This window comes from Centroberyx gerrardi, chromosome 19, assembly GCF_048128805.1.
Source record: "Centroberyx gerrardi isolate f3 chromosome 19, fCenGer3.hap1.cur.20231027, whole genome shotgun sequence".
Classification (NCBI taxonomy): domain Eukaryota; kingdom Metazoa; phylum Chordata; class Actinopteri; order Beryciformes; family Berycidae; genus Centroberyx; species Centroberyx gerrardi.
Window position 1 is genome coordinate 22,388,440 of NC_136015.1, and position 27,305 is coordinate 22,415,744.

At 39.5% G+C, this 27,305-nt stretch overlaps 2 protein-coding genes across 4 annotated transcripts in view; one reads left to right on the top strand and one right to left on the bottom strand.

Annotated features, from left to right (window-relative positions):
* Nucleotides 1–1,050: 1,050 nt before the first annotated feature.
* tapbp.1 (TAP binding protein (tapasin), tandem duplicate 1) lies at nucleotides 1,051–8,990 on the bottom strand. Its single transcript, XM_071911114.2, has 8 exons — nucleotides 8,815–8,990; nucleotides 6,513–6,707; nucleotides 6,129–6,377; nucleotides 5,234–5,593; nucleotides 3,750–4,073; nucleotides 2,801–2,902; nucleotides 2,458–2,486; nucleotides 1,051–2,249 (listed from the first exon to the last, which is right to left on the bottom strand). Exons 1-8 carry the CDS (start codon nucleotides 8,873–8,875, stop codon nucleotides 2,238–2,240), a joined length of 1,332 nt encoding a protein of 443 aa, XP_071767215.2. The 5' UTR covers nucleotides 8,876–8,990; the 3' UTR covers nucleotides 1,051–2,237.
* Nucleotides 8,991–13,149: 4,159 nt separating this feature from the next.
* The window catches only part of LOC139931093 (class I histocompatibility antigen, F10 alpha chain-like), a 38,646-nt gene continuing 24,490 nt past the window's right edge, over nucleotides 13,150–27,305 (top strand). Inside the window, exons 1-8 of one of the 3 annotated variants that reach the window (XR_013507485.1) lie at nucleotides 13,150–13,213; nucleotides 13,822–14,088; nucleotides 14,443–14,721; nucleotides 15,513–15,818; nucleotides 16,447–16,545; nucleotides 16,845–16,862; nucleotides 17,072–17,144; nucleotides 17,607–19,082. Coding sequence is in view for 2 of the 3 variants with exons in the window: in XM_078290222.1 (XP_078146348.1) it covers nucleotides 13,165–13,213; nucleotides 13,822–14,088; nucleotides 14,443–14,721; nucleotides 15,513–15,818; nucleotides 16,447–16,545; nucleotides 16,845–16,862; nucleotides 17,072–17,121 (1,068 nt within the window). In the remaining variant the exon portion in view is untranslated. Of the gene's footprint in view, nucleotides 13,214–13,821; nucleotides 14,089–14,442; nucleotides 14,722–15,512; nucleotides 15,846–16,446; nucleotides 16,546–16,844; nucleotides 16,863–17,071; nucleotides 17,145–17,606; nucleotides 19,228–27,305 lie in introns of those variants that run through there. The other 2 variants (XM_078290222.1, XM_078290221.1) reach the window with 2 other exon arrangements.

Genomic DNA, 27,305 nt, shown 5'->3' on the forward strand with positions numbered 1-27,305 from the left:
TGTACGTCCACTAAAAGTGCTTGTTTTTGCCACTGACAGGCTCAGATTGTTATTATAAGTGTCTGACAACATTATGGAAAGGACCCTACAGAGAAATGAAACCTTTCGCTTGATCCGGTCTGTGTGTAACCAAGTCTCGCGAGAGTTGAGTTGTTGCAGGAAGTTACACACAGACCGGATCAAGCAAAAGGTAAAGAAAAACGTTTCATTTCTCTGTAGGGTCCTTTCCATAATGTTGTAAGACACTTATAATAACAATCTGAGCCTGTCAGTGGCAAAAACAAGCACTTTTAGTGGACGTACATTGACGGTGCGATTTGCCCCGTCGGATTACATTGCAGCCCGTTTCGCGGCTGCCGGCGATGCGATCTCACTCAATACTGGACCAATTTCAAAAATTGTTGTCCCCTTTAGTCACTTAGACACAAAAAGATGGGAAAATAGGGTCCAGGTTGAAAAATACCTAAGTTACCCTTTAATATATCCATGGCGCATCCCTGGGTATGGACCAAGGAGGTTCCAATATGGATAAGGACATAAGGAATTGGCTATATAGGTCCTGTGAAGACAATATGGACCAATTCGTAAACATGGACTAGTCTCATATGAAGCTTCGAGTGCTGAACCCATTTTCGACCCAGTGTGTCGGAACCATAATGCTTCAGAAAGCTTCATTCTGCCATCTTAAAACCAGCCTTTATATGGCTATAAATGTATGAAAGTTTGGGGGAAATAAAACATATTTGTGTTTTCATTTACTACAATTCCATACTCAATTGGATAGTTTTTTGTTTTCACCTAAGTAATTTGTATTGTATTACTCTCAACCCTTATAGTATGTTTGACTTTAAGGCTTTTATTTTGAAAAATACAGACAGGATGTCGTGTCTTTTTTTTAACTGCGGGCTTGACACTAGTTGCAGGACGCTCCACTTCCCTAACCTGTGATAAAGCTACTTTGCAACAGGTTTCAGGTGCTTTAAACAATATGGCCTACCAGTGTGTTTCAGAACAGAGTCGTTTCCAAGCAGGACAGTGCACGACAACAAATATGTTTAAAAGAAAACTTTAATTGTGCAATGTAAATCATCCAGTGATGAATTCTAATACAGCTCGTTCGCAGTGGAAATGTGTGCTCTCTTCGTACCATTTCCTTCAAATTCTTCTGTCACACATATTCAATGTTGCATTAGCCCACCCATTAAGAACAAAGGCCCACAAGCATTAAACATTGTCCACCACTGGGTAATGCCTGGAGTTAGAAAATTATTTCTCACATTGTCTTTACGATACACAAAAGACAATGTCCCCCCGCACACATACGCAAGAAACCCAGGATATACATACATTTAATTTCCTCTAATTACCTATTTACAACTCAATTTCAGCAAATCTTTCCCAGCAAGGACAATAACATTCAGGCCGAAAAATAGAATTCCTGTGAGTTTGGACAGTTCAGTCTACACTTTACTGTCCAAGATCACTATAATAAGATATGTTAATTCTCTTTTAAGGTGGATATTTCACACACACACACACATACAAGGGCTCAACTACACTCTTACAAACTGTCTTCCTTAACAGTTTAGTTATTTGGCTTGTAAGCATAAGGGTAAATCCCGTTTTTTATGTTGATATATTCAGAGTTCCTACACATTTCTAATTTCCACACCTTTTTAGGCATTTTTTGGCCAATGTTCATTATGATATATGCTGACAGTAGCAGGGCAAGCAGAAGACTGTTCTTCAATACAACAAATATCACAATAGGTGTTTCTGGAGTACAAAACAGAACAGCAACACTTTCCCAGACTTTTCTGAACAATTCACAAACTTGTCAAACTTGTTTTTCACAATTTTACAAACCTGTATTGGAACACTCTTCCTGGTACTCTACAGCACAATATTAGAACAACAGAATTGCTGGTTGTGTCTATTGCTAAGTATTATACTATTTAAACAGGATAGTGAAATTCAACCAGAGCTCAACCAGACTTCAACCTAGGTCATCAGGGGAAAAGGTGACTTCAAAAATTAGACAAATTCAGCACTGCACTAGCAGTTAAAAAAAAAAAGTAAAAAATCACTGTCTAGACACACAGGCAGTCAGTCACTGCTGAAATCCCATCTTTGCCCAAGAGCTTATGGTCTTTCCATAAATTATAAAACCGGACATCATAAAGGAAAGGTTTGACGGTTCAGTAGCTTGCTCCCACAGTACTCGGCTTCCTTCATCTTCACTTCTCCTTCTGTAATTGGAAAAAAAGTTGACAGTTATTATTCAGAAGAGAAACAAGAGACACAAAGAGGCAACTTCTAGGTTATAAAACTGAATGTGAAAAAAAGTGACCAGCTGGAAGATTTAAATAAAAACATTCAGAATAAAGTATAAAGAAGTATACGTATAAAAAGAAGAAGCATAGAAGTAGAAGTATTAAAAAAGAAAAGTAAAATTACCTTCTCTTGTTTGCCAGCCTCATCTGAGCCTGGTTAAAATTGAATAAAAGACAAAAAGTTAGATGCATGCACTAAAGGGAAATATCTTATCTACATCCTTTATATTGTATATGCAATGTTCACAGCACACAGTTTCATCCCATATCATTATACAGTATTATTATTCTTATTATGATTATTATTATTATTATCAAATGCTGAGATAAGATCCAGCTGTCACGCAACCATGAAAATGATTAAGCAGGTGGAGAAAATGGATATATGAATGGATGAATGAATTATTATTATTGTCATTATAGACGGTAGTTTTCTGGTTGTTGTGTTTGACTGGATCGTTTTCTACCTGAGCTGATGAAGGTCCAGGAGACGAGCTTGATAAGACCGTACAGCACCAGCGCCACTCCAACCATCGCCATGGAGTCCTCGATGGAGGGAGCGCTGAACCCTGAGAGGTGTGCAAGAAAAAGACGAAAGAGAGAACTCAAGTCTTATTTGATCTTGATTCATTTGCCAACACTTGCATCTTTGTTGTGAAGTTTGATGAAATATTTGCGGTACAGAATCATAGCAGAAGCAAACGGCTCTCAATTTAGTTTCAGGCGGTAAGTGTAATGTGTCTGTGTGTAGAAACGCCCAATACTCAGACTGCTGCCTCCTCTCTATAGTTCATACATCCCACTGAGCTGTCCCAAAAGCATGCTGAGATTCACTTGACGCAATTGCAAGTTGATAAAACCAAGGTGATCTTGCCGTTCAAAGGGTCCCATAGCACAACATGATCATAATCTACAGTACTGTGCAAAAGTCTTAGGCACATGTAAAAAAAAATCCGTAAAGCCTAGATGTTTTCAACCATAATGAAATGAAAAGTTTCTAAATATAAAAAAAAAATACTATAAAGAGCAGTCTACTGACACTAATGCAGAAAACAAAAAAATAAACATCTAAGACAAATCTAGGGTGCCTAAGACTTTTGTACTGTATCTGCGGAGGCTTGATAGGGTTGTTGATCAATACCAATGACTCAATGATTACTTAGCCGGGTGCTGAGATTTCTGGCTTTCAAAACTCACTTTACAGCCCATACTCTCGCTCACTAGCCAAAAAACTAAATGACAAAGCAGTAACATTAATGCAGTATTTTGCACCATGATATGTTGCCTTTTCACTAGACATTTATCAGTTCTATCGAAGCTGTTGCAATTCCTACTGGTTGCCAAAAGAGTTCGATAAAGGTCATAGATTGCTTAATAATGCCCCTTTAAACCAGCAGTCTCATTGCAATGCGTTACCGATGACGTTGAGGGTGACGCCGGCCCGTCGCGTGCCCCCAGGATGGACGGCCACGCAGGTGACCTCCCCTCCTCTGCCCAGGTCCAGTTTGGCCGTGTCCAGCTCCAGCGTGGTGGTCTGGCTGAAGGTGCCGTCCCAGGCCTGCCTGTGGCCCGTCACGCTGCCTGATCCCAGGGGCCTGGACTTCCCGTCGGCCCCCGTGAACTCCCAGCTCAGCTCCAGGGAGAGGGGGGCGAAGCCGGACGCCTCGCACTGGACCTTCACTACCTGGCCGGGGACAGCGAGGGGCAGAGGGGAGGGGAAGATGGAGAGGGATGGAGGTTCTGGGAAGAGGGAGAGCAGAGTGGAGGAGAAGAGAAAAGAGGAAAGACAAGAAGAGAGAAGGTTAATAATGTCAGTAATGTCACTGAGACAATTTAGTTTATTCCTGAGCTAACTATGCTCTTGACAATATGACAATACATGAACACTAACATGGACAGGGATTGATTATTGGCAAACTTAAGCACAATTCTTCTTTCAAGGACTATCTCTAGACTTGCAATAACCCTCCAGAGAGAGAGAGAAGGTTCTCCATCAGTCTGACATCAGTCTGAATTGTAGTCTGCTATTTTAATTTGAAAAGTGCCTGGATCATTATGGAAAAATGTTCTACTTTGAATCTACTGCTACTCTAAAAATGTCCTGTCTTGATTCAGCCTATACCAAGTTCATGAAAACTTTTGCATCGTCTGTTCTAAACAACCGGCGACTGGTAGCTCTTTCCTGGGAAAAATCCTCTGCTGCACAGGAACAGCGGTTTGTTCGGAAAAGACAGAAGAAGAAGAACTGGGTAGTTAGCATGAGCAGCGATAGCCACCATGGCTGAACAGACACAGAAAAGAGAAACTCAAACTGCATCAACAGAAAATCCAAGCTCCGCCCACACTGTTTGATTGACAGGTGATCTGTGGGAAGTGCAGTGCAGAAACACCACCGCTTGGCACCGGAGAGGTCAAGCACAAGGGCAGGGGTGGACTTAGTGATTTGGGGGCCCTAGGCAAAGGCAAGCAAGGGGCCCCCTGAATCCCAACTCTCTCCCATTTTAATCCATCCTTTCTAATGTATATATTACCTTCAAGCTAGGGCTGAGAAAAGTATGCATGCAAGGGCACTTTTCTTTTGTTTTGTTACTTCTTTCTCAGATACTGATGTAGTGGCAAGCAAAATGAGCTTAAAGTCAAGTGGCAAAATCACACTAGATAGCCCACTATAGCCTGAGTGATTGGGGGGGGGATTTCAAGATTGAAATCATTTATTGTAAGAGAGGGGTGTACATTTCTTTTATATTGATTAAAAATAAGTTTACATTCTATTCTTGTCTTCTGTGGGGCCCTCTGGCTGCCGGGGCCCTCTGGCTGCCGGGGCCCAAGGCAGTCGACTACCTTTGCCTAATGGTAAGACCGCCCCTGCACAAGGGTTCAGCGCATCGCTTTTCCCTCACCTACAATCTCCAGGTCGACCGCCACCTGGGCCAGAAGGTACGGCAGGTACACCGTGCAGATGTACGTCCCCGAGTGGCGCACTTTGGCTTCCCGCAGGATCAGGGAGGCGTTTCCTCTCTCGTGCAAACCCTGAAAGTCCAGCGCCGCCCCTTCCTCCTGCGTCTCAGCGAAGCGGTCCGTCTTGCCGTCGTAGGCCAGAACCAACCGCCCGTCACCTCTGAACTGGTAGCGCCACTCCACGGCGAAACCCGACCCGGAGAGAGGCGAGGAGGAGTCGGTCCAGAAGCCGCAGTCCAGCAGCGTCGGTTCCCCGAGTCTGGACTGCACCGAGACCGTTGTACTGGACACACTGAGGACCACTGAGGAGATGCAGAGACAGAGACAGTGAGAGTCAAACTACCACATCTAACTGAAATTAATCACGTGCTACATAATGCCTCTCCACTGGAAATTGGGCATGTAAACTAAAAAGATTTATCTGGCCAAGAAAAAAAATGTACTGGCCAAAATAATTAATCTAACATTTTCATTGAAATATGTCACCCTGCCTGTTTTCAAAGCTATTTTAGGTTCAGAATCAGGTACTACTAAGAGCAGATTTACATTTAATACTCCCTCACTCTCTTATACAATGGATGAAAATAACATTAAGTTTCATTAAACTATAGTTAACCATCCAAAGTTTAGATGCTACCACTTTGTTTAGAGGAGTGTAACAGGCAGCCAATCAGGAGCCTGTTTGATACAGAGCCATTGTTTTATTTATTTCAATGGTTCATGGTCAGAGAGAGAGTGTACGGTGGCCAGGAGGGACAAAGTTTGAGAAGTGGCAAATGGAATAGTCTGCAAAAAGCTTTAAGAATCGGTCTCTCGTTCAGCAGCAGAACTGGTTACCGTCGGGCTCTTTGGTTGCCGTGGCAGCGCGCATGATACTGGAAAGCACCAGCTGTCCGTCGAGCCCCTGCAGGGCGGCCGAGAACCAATCGGCCTGCAGGTATATGGGGCTGAGGGCGGAGTCGGTGAGCGCGGCAGCCCACTGGAGGGTGGAGGGCTGAGGCAGGAAGGGGTTGAGCTCGCACTGCGGCTTCTGGACGGATCCCCTGGGCGGGTCGAGAGAGGCGTGGCAGAGGGTGGCGGCCGGGTCTGGGGAGAGAGAGAGAGGGGGGGGGGGTCAGAAAGGTAAATATGTAGGAATATGTGCAGAAAGTTCATGCATCATCACTGACTTTGCTTACATGGAAATGAAAACGTGTTCAAGTCGGTCATTTTAAAACTAACCGGTGATATAGTAGACTCTGTCAGGATTGATGTCCGAGGGAGGCTGCTGTCGACGCTCTGCGCTCCCGCTGTCTGCCGCGGTCCTGATGTGGAGCAGGGACTTTTCCTGGCTCGTGGCTGCGGTCAGGCCTCCTCCTCGACTCGTCTTCTCCTGGACGAACCAGCACTCCAAGACCGGACAGCTGCTGCCATAGACTTTAGGACAGAGAGAGAGAGAGAGAGAGAGAGAGAGAGAGAGAGAGAGAGAGAGAGTAGCCCACTGAGATGTAAGAGCAAATTAAGATCCTTAATGAAAAATGAACACAATATTCCTATATGTACTTACAGTGCATCTGTGGTATTCAATAGTGAGTGTATACTGCTTTCTCAAATTACACTTTATGGTATTTTTTAATCTTCTATGGTATCACTACAATATGTCTATAGTGAATCACAGTTTTGCTGTGATGTTCGTGTGGTATCTGTCTAAAATTCATGATAGGATTATTATAGTTACAGACATAAAGAGTTTGGTAGACTTGGATCATTTGGGTAGAGTTTGTCATCGAGATCCAGTCATTAATTCATGGGATTCAGGGATTTATAGACTATTGCAAAAACAAACAGAGAATTTCAACACAGGGGCTTATAATGCAAAACAAATAAATGTATTCATTAAATGTATAATTTTACAAAAAAGTAGTACAACAAAACAGTAGGACAAAGGCCCCATATGAAAAATAGGGAAAGAAATCCTGTAATGAATTTTAGAAGGATGATATATAAATATTAACAAATTGTACCACAGAAAATCCTTAAGTAATATCGTAGCAGATACAAAAAATACAATGAAGTAACAATAAAGTCACTATAAACTCAGTATTGGATACTGCAGACACACTATAAGGCCCTATAAGAATATTATTGGAATATTATAGTGATTTACAGGAAACCTCGACAGGCATGAGAAAAAAAAATATTGATTCTCTTGGGGGATCAAATGTCTGTGCCAGCTATTTCAAAATTTCAAAATAACAACTTAAAAAGACTAGGGGGAAAAAGCTTTACAACGGTTCTGCCATTTTTGATCTCCTTAGCTATTACAATGTATTGATTCATCTTTTTTTTTTTTTGTCCTGTTTTCATCACAATATATTGACCTAGAACAGAAGTGCCCGCTAACTGTTGTATTGAACAAGTTATTGCTGTTGGTGCACTTACTTGGTAAATGGTAAAAAAAAATAAAAAAAATAAAATGGTTAAACTTGGAAAAACGATCACTGGCAAAACATTTTTTTCACCTTTTCCTGAGTCATTATATTGAAGATAAAGATGGGATAAAATTAGGAGGCTGTGAGGTTTTGGGTTCACGCCTGTTCCCTGCCCACCTTCAGTTTATGGAGCAGTAGTGCACTCCTGCCCTCTGGTGGCTGAAAATAATATCACATTCAACAGAGACTACACGTGAACCCAGATGATCCCAAAACATTAAACACTTCTGCAGGAAAACTAATTTCAGAACGTAGAAAAGGATGCTGCCGATTTTTTCACCTTTTCGTGAACCATTTGACTGACATAAACACGGCGGAGAAATGATTAAAAAAAGACAGCCACAGACCACAGAGTCCACAAGTAAATTAGAAATACATGACGAGTACTGTTCGCCTAGTAATGACCTTCCACCAAAAACACCGGAAATCAAGTGTAACAGTTAAACATTTTATTGGAATGACTAAATTACAAACTACGACTGTCGAGGGTCTGTCAGAAGCCTCGATACGTGCCGTTTTCTCTTCCACTGGAGATAACGTCACGCCAAACTCCGTTAAAAAATACGGCAGTTTAATGTGACCTACCTTACATCTAAAAGCACATAAGTGGTAGAACATGACTTAAGACCTCTTACGAACTGTTAGGGTCTTATGATAAATTCGGCATACAAACAACACACGAAGCATCACTTTATTTCAACAAAATGTTAACTTTTACACAACTGGTTCGCGCTACGCACTTCCGCCCTCCACCGTGCATTTTGGTGTAAGAAGATTGTGGAAATAATAAGTGAACGCTTTATAAAAGTAAAAGAATGTATTGAAGTGAGTGCTGCATGGTGCATGGGACTAGGACTATGCGGAAATTAAGAATAGCTCATAAAAATGGCTTGAGTCATGTTTATCAGGTAGATTTGTCGATTAGCAATGTAACATTAAATTGGCTGATTTATAATTTTTTGTCTGAAGTTATCTCCATACAAGAGAGCTGCACACAGGGTCGAGGCTGTCTGTAACACCAAAGCAGAACATAAAATCGATAACCACGGTACCTTGGATGAAGCAGGAAAACGCAACCAGGGACAGCTTGTAAATTGTAGAAAAATCGGTCATGGTTGTCTGTCAGCGTCGTCCTCTGCTCTGCAGGTACAGACTCCTCTCTAAGTTTATTGCATGGACAAAAAACAGTGAATTGATCGGTGGATTTCCCCCGCAACTCCCCAACTCATTTTACTTTCACTTTCACATAGTGTGTTAAGTCAGCAAGGAATAAAAAAAACAGTAGAACTTCCCGTGAAAATTTCAAAATAAAACTGTTATTGACAAACACATACAGTATATTTGCACATCTTTTATATGTGGCAAGTGAAAATACAATTGTTGCTTTTTTCCCCCCCCTAAAATTGTCCTTTTCACTGCATATACACACAGCCATATCGGCCTCTGCAGGAATTAGACTTGAACTTGAAAGGATGTCTACTACTTTGAAATAGTCCATTAACTTTACATTGAAAAGTTCTCCACCTCCACAGGTAGAGGGCGCCCTCCTACAGGGAATAATCCAAACAATATCGGGGGCGTGTTCCATTACTATTAGTTATCCCTTCTTTGTGTCCTTGCTTCCTTCCTCTGTAAAAATTGATGCTCTGTTATAAGATTTTCTCATTATCATGTTTATCTGAGCATGCGCCCGACTGCTCTGTCTACAGCCGAGTCCTTTAATCCAGAAAATGAAGAGTAATGATGAGCAAGAGGGTAAGTGAGGGTGCATGGATTTTGTAGTCGAATCAAACCTGTCTAGGCCTTACTATGAGAACAGAGGTCAGTCCAGGACAAGAGGAAATGATAACAACACTAGAAATATAGTTCATTTATTCTCTTTTTTTTTCTTTTCCTGCCAGGAGTTACTGGCAGGAAAAGAAAAAAAAAGAGAATAAATGAACTATATTTCTAGTAGGAAAACAGTCACAACTACTCAACTTGCTAAGATTTTCCCTCCATCTAAAAAGTCTGTTGTCATCAGATGGGACTCACTACAGTATGACATCACTGTGTTTACTGCAGGAGGGGCGATAGACAGTGGGAACCCCTGGAACCACAGTTGGGGACCCACAGTGAAAGCGGACTTGTCACTGTGATCAACCAACTTCCATACATCCACGTCACTGAGTGTCTCGCTGTGTCACATCAGAGAGAAAACTGTAGTGAGGTTTGGCTCGTCGATGGTTATTGGTGGGTTTTATCAGAGAATATGTGCTGTGCTTCTGACTTTTATTCTCTAAATCCTTCTCTAATAAGGAGGATTCCTTGTTTTATATTCCAAAATGGTTTTATTTTCTGTTCATATCAACAGTTAAGTTTTGTTTTTATGAGAAAGCCACGTAACAGTTTATAATCTATGCATGCAGAGGAATGTGACTAAACAAGGTTTGCGAGAAACTTCCCTGGCCTGAGATAAACAAATGAACAACAGCCTCTGCCCTCTCTGTTTTCTTCCGGGTGTGTGTGCCAAACTGTGCCAGTGATGCCGTTTCTCTGTCGACCAACACACACCAGACTGCATGCACACAGACACACAAAACCCCTCCCCTCCCGGACACACACACACACACACACACACACACACACACACACAGGCAATAGCGTTGCCCCAAACAAAGCCTAAAATGACAGACTCATCAGGTGATTTCCCAGAAACAGTAACAGAGGGAGTTACACTATCTGTCCACAGGTGGCGCTGTAACACTGCTCATCTCTCACTGTGTGGATCTGACTGCTATACGGCCCAACTGATTCCCATCAATACTGTCCATGGGCCTTTCTATTCATGAATGCAGTTTATCACTTCGGTCTTATCTGGTTTGGTGATCTGCCTCAGACACACCAGAACTAGCAGTAGCAGGGCTTGGCAGAGGCTTGGAGTTCACCATGGTGACTTTGACTTTATTAATTCATGCTTGCAGTAAAGTACACTGAAAACAGAGCAGAAGTTTACATAAAGGCACTAAAATCATGAAATCACACATGAACAAGACAAAGTACAAAAATATAAAGATTAAAAGGAATTAAAAGATCACCAAAATGAAATTTTAAAAGGTACAGTATATGTAGGCCTACATTCAAGGTTCCTAAAAATAGCTAAGTGTAGCACAGACTATGTTATAAACATGACAATGTATCCTCTAGGAACTGTACAGTAGGTGAAAAAGATTTTCCTATGCATGTGAGATTTAATGGTTCTTGTCACTTAGTGCCTCTGCTTGTGCCAAATAATTAGGTTATTATAAGAACAGTTCATATCAAAAGATGAATTTCATTAAATGCTGTTTCTTACAAAATGGATATGCAGAGCTTTCCGCCCAGTGCATACTGGGATAGGCTCCAGTCCTCTGTGACCCTGAATAGGAATAAGCAGGTAAAGACAATGAATTAGGCTAATGAATGGTTATGAGGAGTTTTGGAATAGAGCTCTTCTTATATTATGTTGAATTTTGTTTCTGTGAAGCTCAGTGGTTGAATTGAGAAGAAGTTTATAATGTCTGTGCCATTAACTGAAAATGTGCCAATATGCAAATGATGACAGACGCCCCGATGATCAGATCAGGAAGGGTAAGTGATGTGTGTCTGCCATTTCAAGACAACAGAGGGAGAAACAAAATGGCAGCATGCACATGATCTCAGAGGGAAGGGTGTGGCACAATGACGATGTGTCCAACTATGTGTGTGTGTGTGTGTGTTTTTTTTGTGTGTGCTAGTGTGCGCATGTGTTTACTGGAGGTACTTTCCAAAGCCATGCAGTGCTGTGTTCTTCGTTGCCATGCTTCTTAGTGCAAAGCTGTAATACCAGGAGAACTCTGAAGAAAATAAATATGAATACAATGAATGAAGGCAAAGCACAATTTGGTTCAATTCTTTATTCTGCTGTAAGGAGCATTTGATTTGCAGACAAAATTTAAAAACACATAACAAATCACCACACCATACAAGCAAACATAAAAAAAGTGATTTTTGGATAGATCAGACCGATACTGGGGTTAGATGGATAGATCAGACCGATATTGTCCTTTTATCAAATATCAGATATCAGTCAGTGTCGTCCACTGCCGATATGATGGAGGTTCCTCCCTGACCAGAAATAAAGTGTTTAAAACCTGCAATGAAATTTTATTTGTACTTGTAATGTGTTCATGTAATTGTTGATTTGTGTTTTTGAATTAATTAATTAATTAATTATGTAATTTATTATTTTTAATTTATTCTTCATTTAAAGGCCTAATGTATCCCAGAGTTTCCCTACCATTCAACAGGTGTTCACTGGGTACGTGCTGTTTCAGAGGCTTTTCCACCCTGATAAGAATACAATTCTGGGGGAAACATTGAATATCGGCACAAAATATTGTCCAATGGTGACTTCAGTCAAAACATATCAGTATCTGCCTCTAAAAAAATATGTTAGTGGAACCCTACCCTAACTTGTGTAGTCAAGAAAGCTCGACAGTGGCTGTTCGTCCTACATTCACTTTGGCAGCTCAACGTGTCACCATACGTCATGGGTGTTTTCCATAAGGTACCAACATGTTATACTGCAGTCATAACAGTGTCTTTGATTCTATTAATGATGGGATGAAGTATACAGAGTTTCCACTGTGAAAGTAGAGCAGAATAGAGGGGACAGAATAATCAGGCGTATCTTGGAAGCATAATATTTTACTTAAATATTAAATAATTTATTAAATCCATGTGTTGTTGTGTAATGTCTTTATGATATGCAATGCGACTTGATGCTAAATGAGATGGGTGATATGTGACAAAACCTTATCCTTTATGATGTTCACGTCTCATGTCCTTGTTGTTGAAAATTAGCCAATCTTGGCTAACTCAGGCACATTTACATTTTAGTTAATGTTGCTTAATGTGCATTGTCCCTGTCAAATAAACAAATAAATAAATAACAATAAAAACGTAATGTTATAAACCAATAGTGTTAGTAGGCTGTACCACACTACAAAAAAGCTACAATAATTGTAATTACAGATAATAATCAGTCACATTTAAGACTATTAGCAATTGCAATGAGTTTTCACATATCACATATTATAAGTCACTTCTACTGTCTGGTCACTGTTGTTTTGCCCATTGCACACCTGTAACGCTGGTGATCTGAGTTCACCCTTACGCTACTGTTGCACTCCCAGAGTTTAGTTTCACTTTCAAAGAAAAACCTCAGTTATTAAACTCAGCCTAGTAACCCATGACGTAACAGCCTTTTCTAAATTTCTATTGGCTACAATTGGGCCCTTCTGACTGTCGGGCTCTGTTCAGACGATCTGCGGACCGGAAACAAAGTGGCTGTGTCTGTATTTCAGTTTTTAATTTTAACGTTTCTTCTTTATCAAAACAAGATGAAAGCATTTTTGTTGTTGTTTCTCTTCTGTAACGATGTATCTCCAGGTAAGATCTTGCTTAAAATCCTTCCTTGAAACTACTGTAGTTTTTCTAACTGCAGTTTAATTTACTGCGTATAGGGTACCAAACAAGGCAGCGCTGGTAGATAATCATATGTGGTTCTGGTTAAGCATAAAACAGAATAAGTAGGCCTTTATTTTAATGTACTGCCAAGTTATTTGGAAAATGGATGTGAATACATACTGTCAGCCTATTGATTCATTAATTGATTTGTCTGTACTTTCATTTAGGAGAGGAAATTTCAGTCTAACACCACGATAAGGTGTGCTAACACACTATGTGTATCATGAAGGCTTAATCACTCCACAGTAAACTAAATGTTAAGAGTTTAACTCCAAAATAATAATGTAGCCTATACAGCAATTACAGCAAATACATTAGGCTATGTGTCTTCTATGTTAACTATTTATAGCTTTATACATAATTTTCAATTTGTTTTTGCCCCATAGACAGAGAGTGGCCTCTCTGCCTTTGAATTTTTTTTTGCTGTCTCCAGGGGAACTGTCATACTCTACTGTTTTTAAAAAAAAAAAAAAATTACATTTAAATTTAGAATTTAAAAACTTAAGATCCTTTAACTGTTTGTCCCACAGTGACTCACTCCCTGAAGTATTTCTACACTGCATCCTCTCAAGTCCCAAACTTCCCAGAGTTTGTTACTGTTGGGTTGGTTGATGAAGTTCAGATGTTTCACTATGACAGCAACACCAAGAGAGCAGAACCCAAACAGGACTGGATGAGCAGAGTCACAGCAGATGATCCAGAGTACTGGGAGAGTCAGTCTGGGGTCTGTGAGGGTTACCAGGCCATGTTCAAACGCAACATTGACATCGCCAAAGAGCGCTTTAACCAAACTGGAGGTGTGTTTATATTTCACTTTCTACTGCTTAGAGGTTTTTATTCATCCTGGTTTATTGATTTTTTTTTAAAAAGAGATGTAGCTTTCATCATGCACATAATGCAGTGAGTTGGTCCATAATAACTATTCTGAAGAACCCTGTTCCAAGCTATTATACAGCCTGACGCAACACATAGCTGTAAGAGTAACACTGCTATATAGACCATAGTATATCCAACCCCCAACCCACAGTAAATCTCCAGCAGTAGAAACACAGATTAAATGATAATAATTCCACTGACCACAGTGTGTTGGTCCATCCCATAGGATCTCACGCTGGTTTACTTCAGTCTCAGTCTCTGTCTCTCTCTCTCAGGTGTCCACATTTTCCAGTGGATGTATGGCTGTGAATGGGATGATGAGACTGGAGAAGTTAATGGTTATGATCAGTATGGTTATGATGGAGAAGACTTCGTAGTATTGGACTTGAAGACACAGACATGGACCGCTCCAACACCACAGGCTGTCATCACCAAACAGAGATGGGATCCAAATAAACAGCATTCAGCATTCTTAGTGAACTACTACAACAAGGACTGCATTGATTGGCTGAAGAAGTATGTGGACTATGGGAAGAGCACTCTGCAGAGAACAGGTAGAGTCACACGGCCTGATGTAGTTTCATGGACACAACAATGTTCATCTGTCTCTTCTGTTTCTAATGTACAGAAACATTACAGTGAATATGAACCAACATATAGAGACCCACTGTACATATAACTGTAATGATTTTGAGTTTACACACATCTGTTTGTCTTTCTGTCCCTCTCTCTCTCTCTTTTTTCTCTCTACCTCTCTCCCTCCCTCCCTCTTTGTCTCTCTCTCTTTCTCTCCCTCTCCCCCTTTCTTTCTTGCTCTTTCTCCCTCCCCCTTCACTCCCCCCGTTTCTGTCTGTCTCCATCTCACTCTCTCTCCCCTTCTCTCTCCCTCCCCCCTCTCTCCCTCTCTCTCCTTGTCTCTCTTTTTCTCTCCCTCTCTTCCTCCCATACCATCTCTCTGTCTCGCTCCCCCTCTCTCCCTCTTCCCAACATCCTTCTCTTTCTCTTTCCGTCTCTCCCCCCTTTCCTACCCTCTCTCTCTCTCTTTCTATCTCCCTCTCTCACTCTCTCCTCCCCTCCCTCCCCCTCTCACCATCCCTCTCTGTCCCCCACCACTCCCCCACTCTCTCTCCACTCCTCCCTCTTTCTCTCCTTCTCTCTCCTCTCCTGCCTCCCTCTCTCCCACTCTCTCTCTTACTTCCTCCCTCACTCACTCCCTCCCTCCTCACCCCCTCCTCTCTCTCTCTCTCTCTCTCTCTGTCCCGTTTCTCCCCCACACACACCCCCTCTCTCCACTCCTTCCTCTCTCTCTCCCTCCATCCTTCTCTCCCCCACCCTCTCTCTCCAGTGCGTCCCTCTGTGTCTCTCCTCCAGAAGACTCCCTCCTCTCCAGTCAGCTGCCACGCTACAGGTTTCTACCCTGACAGAGTCATGTTGTCCTGGAGGAGAGATGGAGAGGAGGTTCAGGACCACATGGACAAGGGAGAGATCTTCCCCAACCACGATGGAACCTTCCAGACGAGCGTTCAGCTGGACGTTTCATCAGTCAAACCTGAAGACTGGGGGAAGTACGAGTGTGTGTTTCAGCTCTCTGGTGTCAAGGAGGACATCGTCACCAAACTGGACCCAGCAGTGATCAAGACCAACAACCCGGGTAAGACTGGGATCAGAGCTGATGGAGGTGGAGAGACACATTTAGTTTAACTGACTTGTAATTCATGTGTTTTCTTTTTGTTGTTCGGTACTGGACCGTTTCTCTGCTTGTTGTAGTTTTGTTGTCATTTTGTTTTCTGTCATTCAGTTCAGTTGGGTTTTTGGCCATCTTGATTTTCTTTAGAAGTCAGAAGTTGTTAGGAGACGTTTTTTTTTTAGTTTTATATATCCAAATGAACATATTCAATTAAACTTCTCACCGGATTTTTTATATGGTATCTATTTAGTTCCAGTCTTTTTTCTCATGCAGTGTAGTTTCTATGTACTGTATGGTGTTCCCTGATAGCAACATAGTTTACTCCTCCTTGGGGTTAAATTTGGGCTCAGTCTTGTTGACCATACCACCATTTGGGCAACCAGACAGTTTTTAACTCCATGAGAATATTGAAGGAAACCAAACATGCCGGTTGGTTCACTAAAACACATTAGGTGTCTCTCTTGTTTGTCTGATTCACATGACCTCCTCTCTATACTTAAAATACTGAAGTGGAACAAAAACATAACCTGATCCATCCAGTGTTATGTGACAAAGTCTGAATGCTCTGTTTTGGTTCCATGTTCTCCTTCAGGGATCAATACTGCTCTTGTCATTGGAGTCGTTGCAGGACTGCTGCTCCTCCTGGCAATCTGCATCGCTGGAGTCTTCATCTGGAGAAGGAACAATAATGGTGAGGGACGAAGAGTTTTTTACTCCTCATAAAGCCATTTTTACTCCACTAGCGTAGGATTTAGCATACATGCTTGTGACAGTCTTAGTGTTATTGTTCCATAACTTCATATATATTTTATGTGTGGCGCTTCTGGTAATGCAAAGTCCATAAAATATAAATATCATCTTAATAGAAACATTTAGTTGACATATCTAATAATAGTGATGCACATGTAACATAATTTTGTGTTTCCTTTCATAAATCTTTATTTGTAATCTGTCATTGAGTAATAATGTAACCTCTTGTCTGTATTTCAGGGTTCAAACCTGCTAACAGTAAGTTTTCCTTTGATTGTTTTTTGGCATCTACTGTACTGTAATGTGTAATATTTGGATCTGTTGCTTGCATGGTTTGTACTTATAAAGGACAAGGCAGAAGTCCAGGCATTAGTAATCAGTCACTAATCTCTCATGTCCAGTTCTGTTTCTTACATTATTGCTGTTCATTTCAAATTACATTATTTTACTTTGTCGACTTTTTGTAGCTTCGGAGACTTCATCTACTGAATGTGTACCTCCTAACACATCGCAGTGAGTGCTTCATCATGTGAGAACACAGTGAGTATGTTAAATAAAGTTTAAATAAAAATAAAAATGTAAACTATTCTGTGCAGATGTTCACTCAACCAAAGGTACATAACTACTGTACTGAATATTATTTGTGAATACTCACAGCTTTATAAGCAGATATTCTATCTTTACTAAATCATTTATTCCCTTGAGACAAAAACACAATTTAGAGTTGTAATTCACATCCACCTGCTGGTGAGGATTCAAAAAAAGCATTTTCTCACTCAGTGTTTCAGTATAATTACAGAAAACAGTTGGTGTTGAGTTTTTATCCTAATTCTGATGTACAAAAAAGCAGATTGCATCACTCCATATCTAAATGTTATCTTTTGATCCAGAAATTAAACCTCATGCAATATCAAAGCAAATAGACTGCACAGTGTGAACAATAATAAGTTCAATATTTCACCTTGTCTGTCTGTTAATCTGTCTGTTAATCTGTCTTGACAGGCGACCAGTGGAGATAAGAAGAGGACGGTGAACGCCAGTAAATTACAGGCATCAAGATAAATTGCATCAGTTGTTTCTAATTTGCAACAAAAGTGCACATTAACAAAACTTGTTTTGTTGAAAATTGAGATTTAAAATTTGCATTGATTTACTCACCAAAAAAGAATTTGAGCAACTGGAGCAAGAAGAGGCGCTGTCACTCTCACCCTTCCATCTATAAACTGGGAATAAGTGGGTTATTAATCATTCATAAATCATTATAATCAGGGTTGGGGAGTTGCAGATTACAAAAATGTTCAGTAATCCGGTGCACATACAGAAAAAAACAGTAACATCATACATACTTAAATAGCTGATTACTTATTGGGTTATTAAGACACAAAATTGAAAAGAAAAAGCATTTTCTTCATAAAAATACAGAGATAACTTTACAAACATGACTGGATTCTATTAAGAAAACGACCTCAATCCTGATTCTAAACTCTGTAAGACAGGTGTCAATGACAATTAGACGGATGAATGAATCTGTAAATTCTTAACTAAACATCTGTTATACCTTTATAAATTCAATTCATATTCTTAATGAGAGGGATGGATGTACTAATTGATTATGAATGCATTTACAAATGTTAGCTCAAACTGTCAATACTCATTCCTCTTAAATGGAAACCCTCCTAAACCATTTACAACTTACAGAAATTTTTATTGTAAAATGAGATTTCCACCATTTAGTTCCTGTGATAAAATGTCAGATTTTTAAGACCTCTGCTCACAAAACAGCAACTTTTTGCTGATGGAAAAATCTGCTTTTGGAAAAACTTGGCAATGAGTTTAAGGGGAGGAATGTTAGGCACAAATGGTTTGATTGGGTTTTGATTTCTAGGTTTGAGTATTCATGTAACACAAATCCATAATAGTTAAACATTTAGTGTGATTTTATTGTAAAGGTTTTCCCTGGGAATTATCCCATGCTGGAATTTCAAGTTGATAATACAGTTGCATGCACCTGTACACACACACACACACACACACACACACACACACACACACACACACACGTGCCCACACACAAACACACACAATGCTTATTTGGCCAAAAAGAAGTCAGTCTAAGATTGATTTTCCAGTTATGTAAATATTTTGCTGGTATATTTCTTTTATGCAAAGTGTGGCTACAGCTACAGCTCTTGTTGAATTGTATTCTCCCACCCAAAAATCAAGCCTAAGAAAGAATAATTAATTTGTACATTTGATGTTTTGCTGAATTAAGGGAGAATTTATTGCTTAATTTCTGTCTGTTTTGATCTGTCATTTAAACATTTTGACATATCTTAATTTAAAGTAGGTTGGGATGTGGGAGTTTTTCTCTTTTTAAGTTTATAAACACATAGATAATGAATAGGAATGCTTAAGGTATGTTTTGATTTTGGATTACTTAAATGAATTTAGGGATGTGGTAGTTTTGCTCTTTGTTGAGTTTCTGAACATGTAGAGAATGATTAGGGATGCTCAGAATATGTTCTGGTTTGGATTACTGAAATGAATGTCAAATTCAGTTGCACTGCTGATTCATTCCTTTTGTACTGCTGTTTTGCTTTTCAATAAAGTCCCAATAGTCCAAGAGTCTGGTTCTTTTTTAAAAATTTATTTATTTTTAGTAATCCACAAGTATCCTTTTACTTATTTATCTGAAGGTTTAAAAAATCTGACTGGATTCTATTATGAAAACAACCTTCCCAATCCTGATGATAAACTTTCTGTAAGTCAAGTGTAAATAATAAGATGGCCATTGTTAAATGAATACATTCATAATGTATAAAAATATTCACAAGGAATCTGTAAGTGATTAAACATTATGTTATACCTTTATAAATTCAGTTGATATTCTTAATTAGAAGGATGGATGTACTAATTGATTATGAATGCATTTATACATGTTAGCTCATACTGTCAGTACTCATTCCTACTAAATGGAGACTCTCCTAAACTATTTACAATGTAAAGAACTTTTTGCTGCAAAATTAGATATCCGCCATTAAAAAAAGTGACAGTTCCTGTGATAAAATGTCAGCTCACATGATGGTAAAACACATTAGGATGATAATTGAGATTTTGAATACCTCTGCTCACAAAACAGCAACTTTTTGCTGATGGAAAAATGTTTGGAAAAAGTTTCCAATGAGTTTAAGGGGAGGAATGTTAGACACAAATGGTTTGATTGGGTTTTGATTTCTAGGTTTGAGTATCATTTGACACAAATCCATAATAGTTAAACATATAGTGTGATTTTATTGTAAAGGTTTTTCCTGGGACTTACCTGATGCTGGAATTTCAAGTTGATAATACAAATGCACACACATGCACACATTTGCACACACACACACACACACACACACACACACACACACACACACACACACACACACAATGCTTAGTTGGCCAAAAAAGAAGTCAGTCTAAGATTGATTTTCCAGTTATGTAAATATTCTGCTTGTACTTTATTTAAAACAAAGTGTGGTGAAAATATTCTGCTTGTACTTTATTTAAAACAAAGTGTGGTGAAAACTACAGCTCTTGTTGAATTGTATTATCCGACCCAAAACCAAGCCTGAGCAAGTACAATTTGTACATTTGATGTTTTTTAATGAATCTTTCTCAGTGGAGAATATTTGCTTAATTTCTATCTCTTTTGATGTCATTTTAAATATTTGGACACATATTAAACCAGGTTGGTTAAAGGGGTGAAGGACTTTTTCTCTCTAAGTTTCTGAAGACATGTAAAGAATAAATAGGAATGCTGAAAATATATTTTGATTTTGGATTACTTGGATGATTTGTGGAACATTGGACTTTTGCTCTCTGTTGAGTTTCTGAACACACAGAGAATGAATAGCAATGCTCAAAATATGTTATGGTCTGTTATGGTTTGGATTGCTAAAATGAATATCAAGTTCAGTTTTTTCATTCATTTTGTACCACTGTTTTGCTTTTCAGTAAAGTCCCAATTGTCTGGTGTTTTTTTAAATCCCAAAAAATCTTACTGTTATATCTATGACGGTAGTTAATATGAATATTTCCTGAGTACTCACTATTTTCACAGAGACTTGATGAATATGGTTTCTAACCTGTAGGTGTTTGACTATAAAGACAATAATTGACAAAAAAAAAAAGTTGGACAAACTGCGTTACTCTTGATCCCTGAAGAAGAATTTGTCTTTTCACTTCATGTGAAAATGATGATGATGATGTGTTCGTTCTACACCATTTTTCAAATCAGTCCTCGCCCTTTCGAGTGGCCTAGTTTGTAAACCTGAGGGAGAAAAACAAAAACTGACTCGACAGTATTATGAAGGCAGAAGAGCTTGAGAAAGTAGGACCCTGGACAGAGGAAAGGATAAAATGACTTGGGCTTTTTCTCTTAGAAGCTACATTTTGTTTTTAAAACAAAAGTCACTGAGTGGTGGTGGCTACAGGACACCAGAATGGCCAGTATTGGAGGTTGACCATTCATGAACTGACCGACATATTGAAGCTGTCTACCAAAGTGACATATTGCTTTTAGAAAGAACCCACTTCAGTTCCATTGCAAAGTATAGTGGGCTTTCAGGTGAGGTTATATATCCTTTGGCAGCCATATTGGAGGTCCTCAGCACTTGGGCAACAGTGGCTGTGAACAGCTGGCTGCATTTCTAAATTTTGACTTGGCCATCTCAACAGACTTCAGTAGAAGTGGTTAATTCTGTGCTGTTTTTGACTGAGAACTGGTCAATTCATCACTGATACACCTGATTGATTTTGTGTTTAGTTTAATGTCAGTTTACTGTCTGTTAAATTGTATCAGGTTAGCTATACCACTGTCTGGTAAACACATCTGATTTGCGCACTAGCTTACATATATAGTAGAAGTTAGTAGTGGCTAGTAGTCACATGTTAATATTAACATCAATTGCTTTGCTGAATTAGCCTGCTGGCTCGTTAGTTACCCAACAAAGCCAAAAACCAACAGTTTGTTCAGATTAACTCAGCTGACTCCTCTCAAATTACAAATTGCAGTGCTTTGGAGTAGAGACTATAGGGCTAAAGACAAGACGGCTTCCCAAATTTTAGAAACAAATGTACCTCATCAGAGAAACAAATCTAACAAATTTTGCTCAAAACATTACTGAATTGACCTACACCCATGCCACCTCTATCTTTTTCAGGTGTCTCTCTTTTTAGCAGACGCCTTTTAGCGCAGTTGTTGTACTGTATGTTTAGTCATTTGCACACAGCTATTTCTCCAGTGGATCTCCATGATAGCAGTAGTTGCTGAGCCTGGTGTCCTGAAATTATGTGACATGAGCACAATGTCTTAAAATGCAAATGCACAGTCGGTGCACAACAAGTGACACAAATATGTTTAGAAACAGGTAATATCCTGACATAGTGCGGTGAATGGGCGTATACATTTGCCTTCAACTATGATGATCTAGGTTTGATTTCCAACTCATACCAAGATCTACTGAAAGTTTTCATTTTTATCTTAACTTTTTCTTATTTAACCATGACCAAAGCCTTTCCCTAACCTTAACCAAATTGCTTTAGTTGCCAAAACCTAAGCCTAGCCTTAACCCTAACCTCCACTGCAGTTGTTTACTTACCTAAACTTAACTATTTTCACATGATCAACAGGTGAGAGCGGTGTGTCTAGTTCATGCTATTTTCACATAATCTAATTTGTGTCCACATCATGTAATCTGTGTTCGTGAGAGTTTGTGCTCATTTCATTAAAATTCTATGAGGCTGTGTTGGAGCGCTAGGACATTTGTGATGCACCTGCAAAGCCTCTATATCAGGTAGCACAGACTCAGCTATAGCCTATACCTGTGATAATTTAAACTGGGACGTACAACTTCACTTCTAAAACACGGGATGACATGGTGTCACACACAGCAAGAAGGTCCTGGGTTCAACTCCCGGCCCCGGACCTTTCTGTGTGGAGCTTGCGTGTTCTCCCCATGTTCGCGTGGGTTTCCTCTGGTTCCTTCCCACAGTCCAAAAACATGCAATTCAGGTGAACTGGAGATGCTAAATGGCCCGTAGGTGTGAGTGTGTTTGTCTGTTAGCCCTGAGATGGACTGGAGATTTGTCCCTGCCTTCTGGCCAATGCATGCCGGGATAGGCTCCAGACCCCTGTGGCCCTGTATAGGAATAAGCTGGTAAAGAAAATGAATGAATTAACTTCCAAAACACAGTATGTCCAATTTTGGAAAACAAATGATTGCCTTAAGTTGATCATTCATTATCTGTCTATTATAGAGTATCCATTCTATAAAGTACTTAAGTTGCCCACTCTCCTTTAAAAAGTACCATTATTTATTTTACCATTACTTTTTTGGTCAATCATTTTACAAGTGGTAGTGTCACTTTTTTTTCTTCTCCAAATGGTAGATATTTCATTTTGGGAGGAAACCTTTCATTTAAGGACTTTGCTCCAAGAGTGCCAAGGTTGATCTGATCTAGGGTCAGGCTCAGAACAAGCCCTTCCTGTACATCCTCTAATATCAGTAAAAAATGAACTCTAAGCTATTGTGGCTTTCATACTGTGGTTACCAACACGTGTGTAGTATCTGAAAAGGTATTCAAAGTATTATTAATAGCTAGATAAGCAACCAATTCCATGTTGTATAAAACATGGCTACCTATGCTTTATGGGAATCATCAGCATGACCTGAACAAGTCTTTGACCAGTCGGATTGCTTAGCTGGAACTACTTGTTGTATATAGTAGAGTACAATATGCACACACACACACACACACACACACACACACACACACACACACACACACTCATACACACACACACACACACACACTCATACACATGTAGTGGGGCATTATTCACTGGTACAGTTATATAGACGGGACACACATACACAGATTCTCTCTCTCTGTCTCTACCACTATTACTATATTAGTAACTTAAAAACCTAACTCTCCCTTGTCTAAAGGACCACCAGGGGTCCTTTAGACACTTTCAGGGGGTCCCCAGCAAATTGATTAATTGTTAAATGTCAGTATTATTTCATTTACAACAAGTTAACACAATTAGAGAATGTAGAAGAATGACTGTTTTGATCACAGTTTCACTGTTATCTCTCTGCCTACAATACAGATAGTCACAATAAAAGTATTTTCAGATTTGGCTCCGAGAGACAAAATCTCATCAAATGGGGGTCCGTGGCCCAAATGCGTACTAAATTAGGGGTCCTTGATATGAAAAAGCTTGAGAATCACTGCTGTAGACCATGGCGTCCTTACAGATAGACTGAAGCAGTGGGTTGGTATATCAGAGTCCGCCCTAGGTTAGTTCTCTTCATACTTGACTGACAGGAACTTGGTTGCGTCCATTGATGGCTATGTGTCTTCACAGTCCTTGATCATGTGTGGTGCCACGAAGAAAGTTATAGGACAACTACAAAATTGGTCAAATTTGCATTCATTTACTCACCAAAGAAGAATATTTCTGGTTATTTTCTCTTGGTTCATCATATACGTTGTTTTTCTGCATTTGTGCTTCACCCCTCCATACTGTATTGTTGCTACTATTAAATGCAGGTTGTTTTTTCCTAACTGAGTGACAGTCAGAACTGGCAGCAGCATCACTGTACAGGTAAATCCTCCTCTGTAGGAGTAACAACATCAGCAGAGTACTGATGCTGCTGTACAGCTGTTTCTGCAGAGCTTTTGTGGAGAGGGATTACTACAGCAGCTACCAGAGACCAAACACATGATGAGAGAACAAACAGAGAGGACACTTCCTTTACCATGCTGACAGACACAGCATTTTGCTTTTCAATTCATGAACAATATCTTATGTGTTTGACTTTATAATTAGCTATGAATTGATCAATGATGTTCTTTTTCACTGGTGAGTTTATAAATCACACAAAATGAGTTGTTTTGGTTCAGTTCAGTTCTCCTGGATGCTGCTGTGGCTCAATGCTCTGCTCTGTCATTGTAAAGCCGTTCAAATCTCTGTAATGGTGTGGAAATGATCTACAATCTGTACAGCTTTTTGAATGTGTATTAGAGCAAGAAGTTTTCATTTAGAATAGTTGTTTTTTTAAGTTTTCTATTTGGTGAACAGGATTTGTTTTCTTATTTTCTAGGAAATTACAGCAGTCGGATATTATACATTGTGTGTAGATGTTTTAATGAATAATGTTGAATTTGATTTAAAATCCAGTGTTGTAAACTGTTCATGTGTGAGAACAATGTTACACACTTTCTGTTAAAGAACATTTTGCTTTTAGCTTTTCTTTCATTGCTTCTTTTTTGTGGCTTTTATTTATCCTCCTTGTTCCTTTGGGATCTGATCTGTTCTGCTTCATTCCAGTTTGAATTGTTATGAATGTGTGTGTGTGTGTGTGTGTGTGTGTGTGTGTGTGTGTGTGAGAGAGAGAGAGAGAGAGAGAGAGAGAGAGAGAGAGAAAGAGTGTGTGTGCGTGTGTGTTTGTGTGTGTGTGTGTGAGAGAGAGAGAGAGAGAGAATGTGTGTGTGTGTGTGTGTGTGTGTGTGATATATATATATAGAGAGAGAGAAAGAGTGTGTGTGTGTGTGTGAGAGAGAGAGAGAGAGAAAGTGTGTGTGTGTGTGTGTGAGAGAGAGAGATAGAGAGAAAGAGTGTGTGTGTGTGTGTGTGAGAGAGAGAGAGAGAGAGAAAGTGTGTGTGTGTGTGTGAGAGAGAGAGAGAGAGGGAGAGAAAGTGTGTGTGTGTGTGTGTGCGCGTGAGAGAGGGTGTGTGTGTCTGTGTAGGGGAGATTTCGAAGGAGGTTAAAGAGTACGGCATCTTTCTTGTTGGCACAACTTGTACAAAATAGGGTTTGATTAAGGAATAAAATGTTTCTTAAAACCTAATTCAGAGTTGTTTTTCTGCTTATTTGTGTGTTGTGTATTTGTGGATCATAGTTTTATAACCTAAACAGGATTGTTCATGCATTCATATGACAAAGAATATCATTCACATGTCTTTTTTCTATTTCAGTCGAAAATGAGCCCGTTAATTGACACCAAATTAACCTTCTGGTACCTTGATGAAAACACAAACACTTCCAGAGACCAGAGTCACAGATTATAATGATCATTTATCAGGTTGATAATTTAGAGACCAACAGAAAGTCACGTGACATCCTCATCAGGTCATTTCTCAGTTCAGAGGGAGATACATAATCTGTCCAGAGGGGGCGCTGTGACACTGCTGAGTCCTCTGTAATGTAAACTCAATGAGAAACTTTTTTTTATTAACATTTATACAACATTCAGACATCGTAGATTTACAGTTTAAAAATTGGAAAGGTAAAAAAAAACAATACAGACTAACAAACTTAAATAAAAAAAATAAATAAATTAAATATATAAATAAGGACATCACTAAACCAAATTATACATTCTGAAATAGTTTGTTGTAATAATTAACAGGGGACACACTTCACTATTTACGTTCCAGAGACTGTATTAATCATAAATACATTGATAATTGGGGAGGATGTAGAAAATGTGTGGACTTGTGAATATGAAATTTACCAATCAGTATCATGAGATTAATTATGAAGTTCACTGAGTTCACACTGCTTTCAAAATACAAAATGACATCTTTACATTTAATTTCAATGGAGCCTCCAGTATTCCTTAAAACATTCCCTCCATCTCACTCCAGAACATGAACAGAGTGTGAACAACTAACTCAGTGATAAACAGACTCTCACAACACTTACTCACAGTTACAGAAAAGAGAATTTCCCTACAGAGAGATTAGTGAGATTATTATCACATTACTATCACATTAATACTCTGAGCTCATCCCTCCCTGTGACGAGAAGCGCTGCAGTTTGAGAACAATATCGTCTGTAGACAACGCCGGTCAGGTTAAGGGGGTTTTCATTCATAAATATTGTTCCTCTGGTTGGAGGCCGGTGAGGTTTTGCTGCCGTACAAACCAGAACAGACTGGGAGAGAATATTTCAGCACATGGTTTAACTCAGAGAGAGAGGAGAGGAGTTTACTAACAGAGGAGACCATGGTGGATTCCTGACATGTTAGATATCACAGTCAAGCTCTGCTGCCACTAACAGCCTCTGTTTGTGCTGAACAATCAGACAAATATATGTTGAGCTGCAGTTAAGATTCACATATCAGTGTCATTAACTGATTAACTTCATGTTGCAGCGCTGTGAGCCTCCAGCCTCCTTCACAACGTTCAAAATAAATCGACTTTGGCTTGTTTTTCTTCCCCTATAATCCATATTTCTATTGTTTTAGTCGTGATTTCATCCTTTATCGGTATATAAATATCTCAAATAATCACTAAATCGTAGAGAAAGTGTGTAGCCTAATGTAAAATGTGCAGATACAATTATTCGAAACATTAAAAATCTCTGGTGTAGCCATAGATGCTAATGCTAGCTACAGACGGTTAGCTACAGTCCTCTTTAGCAGCAGCTTGTAAATTACTTTAGCTTGTACTAAAGTGATTTTAAACTCATATTTTATTCCTATAATGTAGTCGCTGTACATTATCCCTTACATAACATTTCCTTGATGAGTTTTATGACTGGCTGGTTGATAGATGCTGCGTGTTGTTCAGACTGGAGTTGAAGCTGTTTGTAATCGACTTCCATAAAGCCTCCAACACGGCAAAGGTAAAGTTATATTATGTTG